This window comes from Strix uralensis, chromosome 4 (genome assembly GCF_047716275.1).
Source record: "Strix uralensis isolate ZFMK-TIS-50842 chromosome 4, bStrUra1, whole genome shotgun sequence".
In the NCBI taxonomy this organism is placed as follows: Eukaryota; Metazoa; Chordata; class Aves; order Strigiformes; family Strigidae; genus Strix; species Strix uralensis.
Genome location: NC_133975.1, coordinates 97,600,897 through 97,613,063, shown reverse-complemented (window position 1 = coordinate 97,613,063; position 12,167 = coordinate 97,600,897). Strand labels below are relative to the sequence as shown.

General features: G+C 36.8%; 1 protein-coding gene across 1 annotated transcript; it reads right to left on the bottom strand.

Annotated features, from left to right (window-relative positions):
* Positions 1–492: 492 nt before the first annotated feature.
* LOC141942252 (fibrinogen-like protein 1-like protein) lies at positions 493–9,609 on the bottom strand. The gene is made up of 3 exons (XM_074865203.1): positions 9,000–9,609; positions 5,621–5,817; positions 493–2,148 (listed from the first exon to the last, which is right to left on the bottom strand). Exons 2-3 carry the CDS (start codon positions 5,766–5,768, stop codon positions 1,448–1,450), a joined length of 849 nt encoding a protein of 282 aa, XP_074721304.1. The 5' UTR covers positions 5,769–5,817; positions 9,000–9,609; the 3' UTR covers positions 493–1,447.
* Positions 9,610–12,167: the final 2,558 nt, after the last annotated feature.

Here is a 12,167-nt window from a genome sequence, read left to right as displayed (position 1 = left end):
ATATTGGCCTCATCCACATAACATATCTGTATCTCTTTCTGGAAATGTTGCAGTGCATTGTAAAAAATTAAAATTGCTTTCTTGGCTTTTCCACTTCCCAATGAATTTCTCTTCTTAAGTAATCCTGGCAGTCTTGATCTTCACAAACCGCAACACAATTTATTTTCTGTGAAGTAATTTTCATGGAAATGATGAGATTCCATTTTTAAATTAAAAAGTAGGAGTTTGCCAGTATACAAGATAATCTAATTATTATCCTGACATTTTGTATAATGCAACAATGAAAAGTCTTCACCTGTCATTCAGCTATTGCAATGCTATACAAATGTGTGAAGTAACCCAAACAGCTGTAAAAGAAAACAAGGTCTTCAGGATTATCAAAACTGAAATTCTTCTATTTATTATCTTAAAACAGATGAATTTATCATGAAATTTAAAGTTTCTCTCTTTATTTTATAATCAGAAAAAAGGTACTGTTTAAATAATGTCAAGGTTGAGTGCCAAAACAAATGAAGCTAGCAAATCTGAAATAAAGCCAACACTCTCTTCTTTTCTCAGAGTGATATTAAAAAAAGAGAAAGCTGAAGCTGGAACAGGGAGAAACAACAGTCAAAACATGGTAAACAGAGTGGAGTAATATTCAGAAAAAAAATGGAGCAATAAGTAAACAATTACAACATCAATTTGATCTTTTAAAAATGTGTTCACTGAATTTCTTGGGGAAAAATTCAGAGGAGTTGTAAGTTTTGGATTAGTAGCTTTAAATGGGAAAGCTGATGATCCCATTAGCTCTGGGTGCTATATAAAGAAGGAAGAAAAGAAAAGCCTGTGCTGAATACTTCATTGTGTATGGGATCATTAAAAAGTAGAGATAAAAAGAAGAGTCAATGAAGGGGAAAAGAAGCCATGGGAGATGAGGCTAATTCCAATTTATATTAAAATACCTTTCACTAAAGGTAAAAAGGAAAGGCCTGATGCTGCCCTATGGTACACAATACTCTCCAATATGCATTCTGTAAACACAGGTGCTTCACTGGAAATTTCCTTCCTGCATGATATTTGAAGATGTGCAATTACAGGAGATCAACCATGAGCATTCATACTGGAGCAAAACCTCTTGAAATGCATGTATATTCATGTATATGTCATACAAGACATCTTATCCTGGATTTCATACCTGACTCCTCTTACAGCTAAAATACTATAAAATTAATTATTTAAATCTTCTGGCAGAGGCCTCAATTTTTGACAGTGACTTCTCACTTCTGTGGTTGGTAGATATCTATGTCCTGGTCCAGCCCTGGATGATATGCTATCATAAAGCCCTTGCAGAGACCCAAATTAAATTTTCAATCATGATTACTTAGTGTGATTATTCCGTCAGTGTGAGCTCACTTCAGTCACTGGACAAAGAATCCATGTTCCTTTCAAAATACACATGGCTTATCTACAGTTCAACTTTCTGACACAGACAGGACTTGGTTGGAATTGACAGGCTGTGGTCAATGGGTTTGATCATCATCCATGCAAACTTGCACATGTGTTGCTTGTTGCAGTCCTTTTGCCAGTATATCACATTCCTACGATTTAGATTTGCTCCGGCACACGCGTCATACCACCAGCCTCCCCCCGGAATGCCATTGTGTTCCAATTTAGCACAATTCTGAAAGTAATTGTCATTGTCTCTGTCCTTGGTGGTGAACTTCTGGTTGTCATGGAGATAAGCTTCTGTGTCCAGGGTCAGAGCATCAGTGGCGTTGCCTTTGTATAGACCAACCCTGATTCGGTATTGAGACTCCTCATCTTCAATAAGGAATGGTTCGTACTGTCCCCATTTGATTTCAGCGTTTAGATTTACAAGTTTAACTCCAAGTATATATTGCACGGAGCTGCTAGTTAACTGATGCATATATTCATTTCCTAACCAGTGGTTGTCATGAACAGAGCCAAATCCATATTTGTAATCCTGCCAGGTCCTATCAAAGTCGACAGTACTATTGGCTGTAATGTGCTGGATTACTGTCCAGCCACCATCCTGCATGTTACAAGAAACAACAATTGGGTCTTCCTTTGGTTGGATGATGTAAAGACCATCTCTGGAATTTCCTTTGGAGCGCTGAAAAATCTGAAAGCAATCCCTTGGATAGTCTGAGTAGGAAAAAAAAAAAAAAAATTAAAGCAATTTCTGTTCAAATAGTAGATTTTAGATATTGAACTCTGTCCTTCAGAGTGACTGAATGATTGCTTTTGGACTGGAAGCTGACTCTGACTTTATCCCAGCCGGTGGGCACCTATTCAGCTAAACGAGGAAGATTTCAGGGCAGAACATGCAGGAAACATTCAGAAATTCAAAAAAGGGTTTCTTACCCTGTCATACAACAGAAGTGTGATTTTGCATTTATGACAGAAATATGGTTGAAAAGCCAAAAGTTAGGTACAGACCCTTCCTTTTCCTCCTGTGTTCTTCCAGTTTGAGTAGTCATCAAGTTTGCAATTCCCTGTGCCATATGTTGGACCATTGTGTTTAATTACTAGAGCTAGCCTTATCCTCAACAAATAAATCTAATTTCTCTTTAACTAATTTCACTTCAGGGATCTGTAACATTAAATTCCAATAAGTATGCTATGTGTTCATTAATAAAAGGGAGATATTAAAGCACATTTCTTGCTAATACAAAACTTATAAACATCTGAGGATTTTCTTAGGAGCAGTTCTTGTCACTCAAACTCCAGGCTAAATCTTACCACTGATTTGCAGGTAGAACTACAGTGCTGTGCAGTGCTGAACACCAATATGAGGAAAATAGGTGAAAGTGCTTTTCCACTTTGTTGCTTATCCAGTAGACTCAGAGAGTAATAAAAATGGCATATAAGGCTTGGAATGACCGTCTTTGTTGGGCTGAAATATATATACTGTGTTTTTTAAATGTAACTTGCTTATAAGGTAACTTCTTGCAATAGTGTAGTATCAAGCATTTCTGAGACTAAGGCAAAATGCTCTGCTTTTTACAATTGATTGTGAGACTTCTAAGAGCCAGAATATAATTTATTTAAATATACATTTATGTATGTATGAATTTGTATATAGAGAATTCCTTTTGTAGGGAAGGATGTTATTCAATGTCTGTTCTGTTACTCAGAAACATGCTTATGAATTGAAATCACTCCCTTCTCCATAGAGTTGAAAGGCATGTCATTATGTCATTATACTATGGAATATGTGTAATTTATATTTAATAAAAACTTGACAATTTTAATATCTCTATGAGAAAAATTCCTACAGACCACCTGTGATGTAAAATGACAGTTCTTCAAACCTATGAAATCCTCTGTTCTGTCCTGACAATGACTGATAGACATTTAGATACTGTATTTAGAACTTAATTTTTTTCTTTTGGGAAACTGGGATAATTCAGGAAAAGTATGGCAAGATATCCTAATTTTTTTTTCAAAAAATTGCCAAAAAACAATTAAGGAAAAATATTTCCAAAGATAAGAATGTAAAATAAAAGCTGAGAAAAAAAACTCTTCTCTGCCTAAATCACTGACCAGAGAGCCCCTGCTGTCCCTTTTACTGAACACATTGTTTTTCTTTTCCTGAATAGAAGAACAGAGTCTGAAAAGAGTCATTGTATGGTCTCGTGACCAACAGATAAAAAGTACACTGACCAGTTTGGTTAGTGTAAAACAAACAAACAAAAAAAGCCTCCAACTTTCTGGAAAGAGAAAGGGACCACGAGTGACTATTTTATGTCAGTGACTACTGGTCATGTAGAGAATTATATCATGCAGTCTTCTTCACAGAATTATTAAATTTCTTCTCTTCCAACTGGAAAGCGTAACTGTCACTACTGTGTTAGAAATACTCATCTGGTTCCCAAGCTAATTTTATTACTGTCCACTGTCCATCTTTTTCTTTCTTGTGTCATGTTGTCCTTTAGTTAAATAGTGCTTCTTCCTGGGTAATAAACTCTGATGTACCATGAGGACAACTACATTTTTAATCAGCCTTTGTTTTGTTAGGGTAAATTCTGTTAGGATAAATAAGTTCTTTTATTATTTAGTGTAAGATAAATCTGTTCTTTAATTGTCTTAGTAGCTTTTCTTCACCTCTTCACATTAATCTGCTAGAATGTGGGTAAAATTTGCACACAGTATTGCAGATGGCCTTATATAGTGCCACTGATTCTTCCCAAGTCTTATTAAAAACATTTCTGTTGATATATTCTAGGATTGCATTTGTATTGCTTAGTTTTCTTTAATCTAGAGTTTGGTCTTTGAATCTTTGTAACTGATAAGGTCCTCACCTTGCAGTAAAACCTAGAATTTTGTACTTTATTTTTCATCCTAATGGTATTACTTAAGAACATCTGATTTATTTTTTTTTTGTGTAATATTCTGATATTTTGTATTGGTATTTCTCTATTTCATATTATCATTAAATTTTATCAGCGTATTCCTATTTTTGCATTAGTATACTTAATAAGAATACTGAAAAGATAATTTACAAGTAAATACTTCCAGTCTCCCCTTGACATTATGGTTTACTTTTCTACCCAAGTCATTGTAATTTTCTTTTCGATCTCTACTGAAATTATAATGTAACCCTGCCTTCTCTGATTTAATATTGTATGAAGTATGGTATCATAGGCTTTGTAGAAGTCCAGGTGGACTAAATCTTTTAAATACTATTATTCATAGTAACAGTATTGTGTTAAATATAGTCTTTTATATTTGATATTCAGAAGATTATTGGTACTTCTAAGCCACTCAAGACAGATTTGCAGGAGTATATAGTCTTTCCAAGGTCTTACTTTTACGCCTTTCATTGCCTAATAGAATCTACAGCCATGAATAGAATACTTTAAATCTCAATACTATCTGCATGACATTATTAAATATCCTGAAAGAGCAGAACTGTGTACATGACTCTGTATCCCAGTTGCTAAAGCATTCCCCTGGTAGACATAGCCTGACCCCAGACCTGATCCCATGATTTTACAGAATATTTAAGTGATTTATATAGTGATATCCACGCCAGCAATATATACAATGACATTTGTATTTGCTCGTCTCAGTGAATATTATTCATGCAAAATAGAACACCTTCTACAGACATATAATGAGAAAATCATTTAGGCTAATTGTTACAAGATTCATTTGGAAAGTGAATTTTATAAACCCTCAAGTGCCATCAGGCAGAGGAGGAAAATTAATCAATCCCACTACTCTTTTTGTGTACATTTTATGTGGGATCTACTCTGGTAAATGTATTAGAAAACCTACAAATATGGACCTTGCAAGCTAGATAGGCAGAAGGATGCCTCAGTTGGGATTTAGGTACTGAAGTGTCAGGTGTAATCTAGATATGATTGTCCTAGAATAAGTCTTCAAATGCCACAAAATATTTTTTTACAAAAACACTGTTAATTTCTCTTGAATTAGATGGCAGCTGAGCAAGGAAGGCTTTTAAAGAATCTGGACTTTGGGTCAGGATATGTTCATATTGCAAAGTATTTTTGCAGAGCTAACTTTCAAATACGTTGGCTGACAATGTTACAGCAAAGCAATAAAGTAAAACACAGCATGCATCCAGACCACTCACTCTCTTTGTGAGTACCTTTTTCATTGCTGTTACCCAGTCTCTCATAGCCTCTTTGGGGTAGAAGGTGCGCATTAGCCAAGACCACTGTCTCTTTGGTGCTCACTGACACAGCGCAATGGGAGAGCAAGAACAGAATAAATCCTGATGAGCTCTTCAACAGCATCTTCCTTCCAAGTCAGTCCTCCTGCAGCAATTCAGAACTGTTACACAGACTGGAATTGAAATGGAAAGATTTATGACTTTTAGTATGAAAGTCCTGAAGGAGAAAGGTATTGAAAGACCTAGCTTCAATATAATGAGCCTCTGCCAAAAACAATTTCTCCCGTATTTCAAGGGCCTCTCCTTTTCCTGATGTCTCACACCCTATTTCCAACTAGTTATTCCTCTGACACAGAGCCCTGTGCTGTGACACTTAGAATGTCTCTCACCTCTGTCACATTGTGCTATGCTGGGCAATGAAACGTAATGTAATTTTGTGTGTGACAAAAAGCCATAGAAAGTAATGTAATGACAGAAGAAAAACCACGTATTTATCAGGATTGAATTTTGTTTATTCCCCAAGTCCAAACTGTAGTGAAATAGAGGCACCAATGGTTGAACTGGCAGAAACAGTCACGCTGGCTCTGCTAACTGTATGTAGTTCAAACTGTACTCAAAGACATGGTTTTCCAAGTGCTGGGAATACTTCCATACACTGGAGAACTCACTTCAACACATCTTGACTATGATTTTTATGAATTTTCATCTACAGGTTTATATAATAGATCACAGATTTAAATCAGATTGGAAAAAAAAAAAGCTCAATAAACAGAGCAAAAAGAACTTGCAGCCTCTTCAAAACCCACAAGGGTTCAATATATTGAATCAAACCAGTTTTGAGTCTCATTTTGTCCTCCTCTTAGGGTTATACACCTAGTAACCCTCCATCCAACATAGCAAGAAGGCTTAGGTTATTACTGGACTAAATCCTGGGGTCCTCACTTAGGCAAATCCCAGCTTGACTGAAGAGGAATTTCTATATCAACAACAGCTTAGACTGAATCAGGATAACAAATGTTTCCCATACTCTCACAGGACACAATTACTTAGACTCTAGCCAAACTATTTTAATTCATTTTATTTTATTTTAGGACTGAGCTCCCCACAGTGGCTTTGATGATAGGAGAAAATAGATCTAGTAAGCAGCTCTTCGGTCAGAGTTTATTTCCTGACAGCGTCAGCACAGAGTCTACAGAGGCCAGTACCCTTCTCCACAGTGGTTTATGTTGCAACAGAGCCACATTCCTTATAAATCTAATGACTTAGCAGCAGATTCAGCAAACAGTTTTCCAGAGTGAAAAAATATGCAGCACATTTTTTTTTAAATGTCCAAGATAAATCATTGTAATAAAGTTCAGGTTGGAGAGTTAGTTTTTATACCTAGCATACATAAACCAGCAAAACAGAATTTTCTACTCTACCTAAAACTATTCAGTAATAATTCTGATTCACTATTAACATACAATTTGCTGTTTTATGCAAAGTTGGCCATTTGACATTGTGATTGTAATAAACTGGAAAATTACGTTCCATGAAATTCAGCACAGGATTTCCCTTAAAGCGTTGAAGTTCTGCTCATTCCCACTGTCAAGTATCCTTTCCCCTGAAAGCTTCTATTATTGTTGCTATAATTAAATATTGTATTATAAATTACTTAAAATCAAAATCTGACCCACAAGCGTCACTAAACTTCAGGAAATCTGTACTTGGATCTGGAGTTAATTTTTTAGCTGTTTTGTTTTTCTTTTAGCATTTTTGAGTGAGTCAGTCTTTTTTCTTCCCTCATATTTACACATTGAAATGATTTACAGATCCATTTAGTTCCAGAATAGAACTTGATATTATAAATTATTAAGAAAGCAACTAAGGAAAACAGCACTAGGCAAGCACCTTACCTCTTTCAAGTGAAGCTTGGCAAAGAAAAACGTACACAAATGAATAAGCTCATTCTCTACAGTTGCACTTTGCCTGCTACTTAAGTCCAGGTGAATAAATCAGCTCCAACACGCTATCTCAAATGCAGCAGAACTGCATCTTCATTATTTCACACTGTGCGCTTACTCTGGTGGACTTTGCTCTGATATATTATACTTGCAAGTAAGTGTGTATGAATTATAAAGTACAAAGTTCTTCCGTAAGTATTAAAACAACATAGTAACTAAATTAAATTTCCTTGATGAACGAACAGACATTGTGATGGAGAATCACAACGAGGTTTTAGTTCAGAAAATCACTTATGTTTCTTAAATACACACAGGCAGATGCTCAAATTTACTATGTCGTTTTGCATAACTGAATTAACTAGATGCTACACTGCTAGTCATATTTAAAATTGCATAGAGACAACTCGAGTTTTAAGTATTAGGAATAAACCAACCATAAACCTTGTTGTTACCTCATGTTTTAATATGAATGAATCCGAAGCAGTGCCTCAGAGCTATAAAAATGGCAGGGGGGGAGGGAAGCAGAATAGCTGGTCAACAGGTTTCTATTTCAGCTTATTTGGATTAACAAGACTTAATTAACATTAATTCAGGTCAAAACTGTAATGAATTAGAGGAATTAATTGTTGCTGTATATTTGAAAGTTGGACTGTCTATCTGCATGGCCTTTAGATGATGTCTAATCTAGCATTTACCCTTTTCAGGAGGATTCAACCCTTAAGTTTTTGTGCTCTTTGATCCAGCCTGCAACCCACTTTGATCAGATTCCATCCCTGAAACAAGCCACAATTAAAATTGATGGAGCATTTAAGTCCTGTGCAAGCTCTGAGGATCTGTACTTTGCATAATTTCTGTTCTTCAATAATTCATCCTCAGTGAAAGCACAACATGTGAGGATTTGTAGTTCATGCACAATTAAATAAATACACATAATGAATGTTTATGAGAAGATTTGCTTGTAATATTTAAAACTCAGTGATATTCTCTTAATTTTTAAAGTACAAGCAACACTTTATTATACATGAGGATGTCCACAGGGTGTCAGGACAGTATCTTTTCCCTGACACTGGTCAGTAGCAGAGCTACAGGGAAAAGTTTAAGATCACATTCTCTCTGCTTTTAGCATTATGCAGCTCAGGGAATTTCTGATATCTGTATGTTCGACATACCTAATTTCTGGTTAGTACCAACCTTTATAAATCTTGGCTAAAGACATGAAAATACTGTATTGTAGCTTATGAAATAATAAAAGTGCTTTGAACAGATACAGATCTTGTTGAAACAGTATGCTAGGAAAGGGCAGGAGAAGGTACCTTTCCATTCTGTCTATATTCATACACTCTAGGAAACACCATTGACTTTAGTGGTATTTATTGATAGGTCTCATGTCACCCTGATATAAATTGGGGTACCTCTGTTTTGTGCCTTTGATTTTCCATCATTGTTTATCTCCTCCGCCGTCTTTCCATTTTTCTTCATTTTCTTGGTATTTGCTCCTCTTTGTTGATTTCCAAACTTTTATCAGAGCTGGCAGAGCAGAAGTGAAGTGGGAAGCATTTAATTAGAAGAGAGAAGAAGGGCAACAGCATTCATTCACTCGTGCTCAGAAAGGCATCTGTTTCTGTAGATGAAAACTTTGAAAAACAATGAAAATCATTACATATCTCTCTCTGCTCTTGATCAAGTATTTCAGTCCTGAAAATTATACACTGATCTTAAGGTAGGACTACTTTATATTGGTATGGTTTGGTCGTATACAGATTTCAAAATAATGCATTACTATAATGACTTATTGTTAGCCATGTTAATTAAGTAAGACACTTAGTTTCTCAGACCAATGACCACATATTCCTTCTCTACAATATGCTGAAGTTTTAATTATCCCTCTGATTCTGCTCAGCTTTAACTAGCAAGCATTCTTTTGAATTTTTGCAATGCAGACTCTCCTATGTGGAAAGTCTCTTTACAAGTTCTCTGTATTTTAACAACTCAAGGCACAACCTTGCAAAGGAAGAATTTGACAGATTGATCAATTTACTGCTTCATACAGCTCTGAAGTCAGTTGCAAAGACAATCTGGCTACTATATTGCAACTGATCAGACTCTGTGTCTGATCAGTTATGATTTTTCTGATATGAAAAATACCCATATCTAACCTATATAATGAAAACCATCACTTCCAGCAAGGTAAAAGTAGTATTAATACAAGCTTAGTAGTCTGGATAATGATGTCAGTAAGTGCCAGTAAATATTATAGAATCATAGAATTGTTTAGGTTAGAAAATACCTTTAAGATCATTGAGTCCAATCATTAACACTGCCAAGTCCATCACTAAACCATGTCCCTAAGCACCACATCTACATGTCTCTTAAATATCTCTGGGGTGGTGACTCAACCATGTCCCTGGGCAGCCTGTTCCAATGCTTGGCTACTCTTTCAGTGAATAAATTTTTCTTAATATCCAATCTAAACCTCCTCTGGGGCAACTTGAGGCCATTTCCTCTCATCCTATTGCTTGTTACTTGGGAGAAGAGACCCAACACCCCCCTCACTACAACCTCCTTTCAGGTAGTTGTAGACAGCTATAAGATGTCAGCCTCAGCCTCCTTTTCGCCAGGCTAAACAACCCCTTTTCCCTCAGCTGTTCCTCATAAGACTTGTGCTCTAGACCCTTCACCAGCTTCGTTGCCCTTCTCTGGACACACTCCAGCACCTCAACGTCTTTCTTATAGTGAGGGACCCAAAACTGAACACAGTATTCGAGGTGCAGCCTCACTGGTGCTGAGTGCAGGGGGACAATCACTTCCCTAGTGCCTCTGACCACACTATTTCTGATACAAGCCAGGATGCTATTGGCCTTGGCCACCTGGGCACACTGCTGGCTCATATTCAGCCAGCTGTTGATCAACACCCCAGGTCCTTTTCTGCCAAGCAGCTTTCCAGCCACTCTTCACCAAACCTGTAGTGTTGCACAGGGTTGTTGTGACCCAGCTGCAGGACCCGGCACTGAACCTCATACAGTTGGCCTCAGCCCATCAATCCAGCCTGTCCAGATCCCCCTGTAGAACCTTCCTACCCTCCAGCAGATTGTGTTTCCTCCCACATCAAATAAAGGATGGAAATTCTCCTCAGCCCTCCTTTTGTTGCTAATGTATTTATAGAAATATTTTTTATTGTCTCTAATGGCAGTAGCCAGATTAAGTTCTAGCTGGGCTTTGGTCCCTTTAATTTTCTCCCTGAATAACCTCACAACATCCTTGTAGTCCTTCTGAGTTGCCTGCCCCTTCTTCCAAAGGTCATAAACTCTCTTTTTTTTACCTGAGTTCCAGAAATAGCTCTCTGTTTAGCCAGGCTGGTCTTCTTCCCCATGGGCTCATATTTCAGCACATGGGGAGGGCCTGCTCTTGTGCCTTTAATATTTCCTTCTTGCAAGAATGTCCATCCTTCCTGGACTCCTTTGACCTTCAGGACTGCCTCCCAGGGGACTCTGTCAACCAGACTCCTAAACAGGCCAAAGTCTGCTTTCCAGAAGTCCAAGGTAGCAGTTCTTCTAACCCCGCTCCTTACTTCTCCGAGAATCGAAAACTCTATCATTTTGTGATCACTATGTCCAAGACAGCCTCCATCATTACAGGAAAGGCTTTGACACAGACTAGCAACTTGTGTACCAAGGGTTTTCAAAAGGCTTGAGATGGGTGATTTATGGCTTTGTATTGTGGTCAGAAACATGTAAAATTGGTACCTTTTATTCAATAATCTTGTTTAGCTTACCAGGGAACCTGAGACAAAGTTCTAACAAGGCAAAACACATAAAACATATCAAAAAAGGTCTCACTGAGTATCCTTCTGAAAGAAGTTTTATGGGTGCACAGCACAAGCGATTGCTTTGGGGAAAAAATTCCCACAAAAACAACAACAAAAAAGCCCAACAAAATACAAAAACCCAAACAACAAAACCAGGCCATAGAAATACTCTGCAACTTTGAGTGACTTTGAATTGCTTTGCAACCTTGGCTAAATGCACTTTGGTATCTTTGTATAGGATCAGTAACAAAAAAAATGTGCGTAACAGTTTTCACTTGTTCTTGAACTTCTGAGCTGGCAATGGCATATGAAGTGTGTGTTTTGTCTGACAACACAGAAAGCAGTTATTAACTGCTGAAACACACTGCACACAAGACTATTTTCAATACAGCTTCTAAATCTCTTTTTATACATTCATTATTTGTAAGATGAACCATTACTTGGGAAATAAACCAAGGTATATATTTTTGGCTGAATGTAAAACAAAACAAATGCATCCCTCTAAGAAACATTTGACTTTTCAAATGTTCAGCAACTTTTTTTTCAGATTTCTTTATGAAAATATTCCAAGGCCAGAAGTAAACACTAAAAAAATATTCTTCATGTCTTCCTGTTGAACCATAGACTAAATTCTAAAGGCACAGGAACTTAAGTGAGTTGAAAAGGGTTCACTTTCAACAGAAACACTGAAGTAGGACCTAACTTGAAAAATACATCCAAATCCATCATCATGGAAGACACTGGAAAATAATTGTTTGGTTAGCTGACGGATAGG

Coding starts and splice junctions, on each gene's coding strand:
- LOC141942252 (XM_074865203.1), bottom strand. CDS start 5,768: ATGCTGTTGAAGAGCTCATCAGGATTTATTCTGTTCTTGCTCTCCCAT. Junction 2,149..5,620: donor GGGTAACAGCAATGAAAAAG/GTACTCACAAAG, acceptor TTTCCTACTCAG/ACTATCCAAGGGATTGCTTT.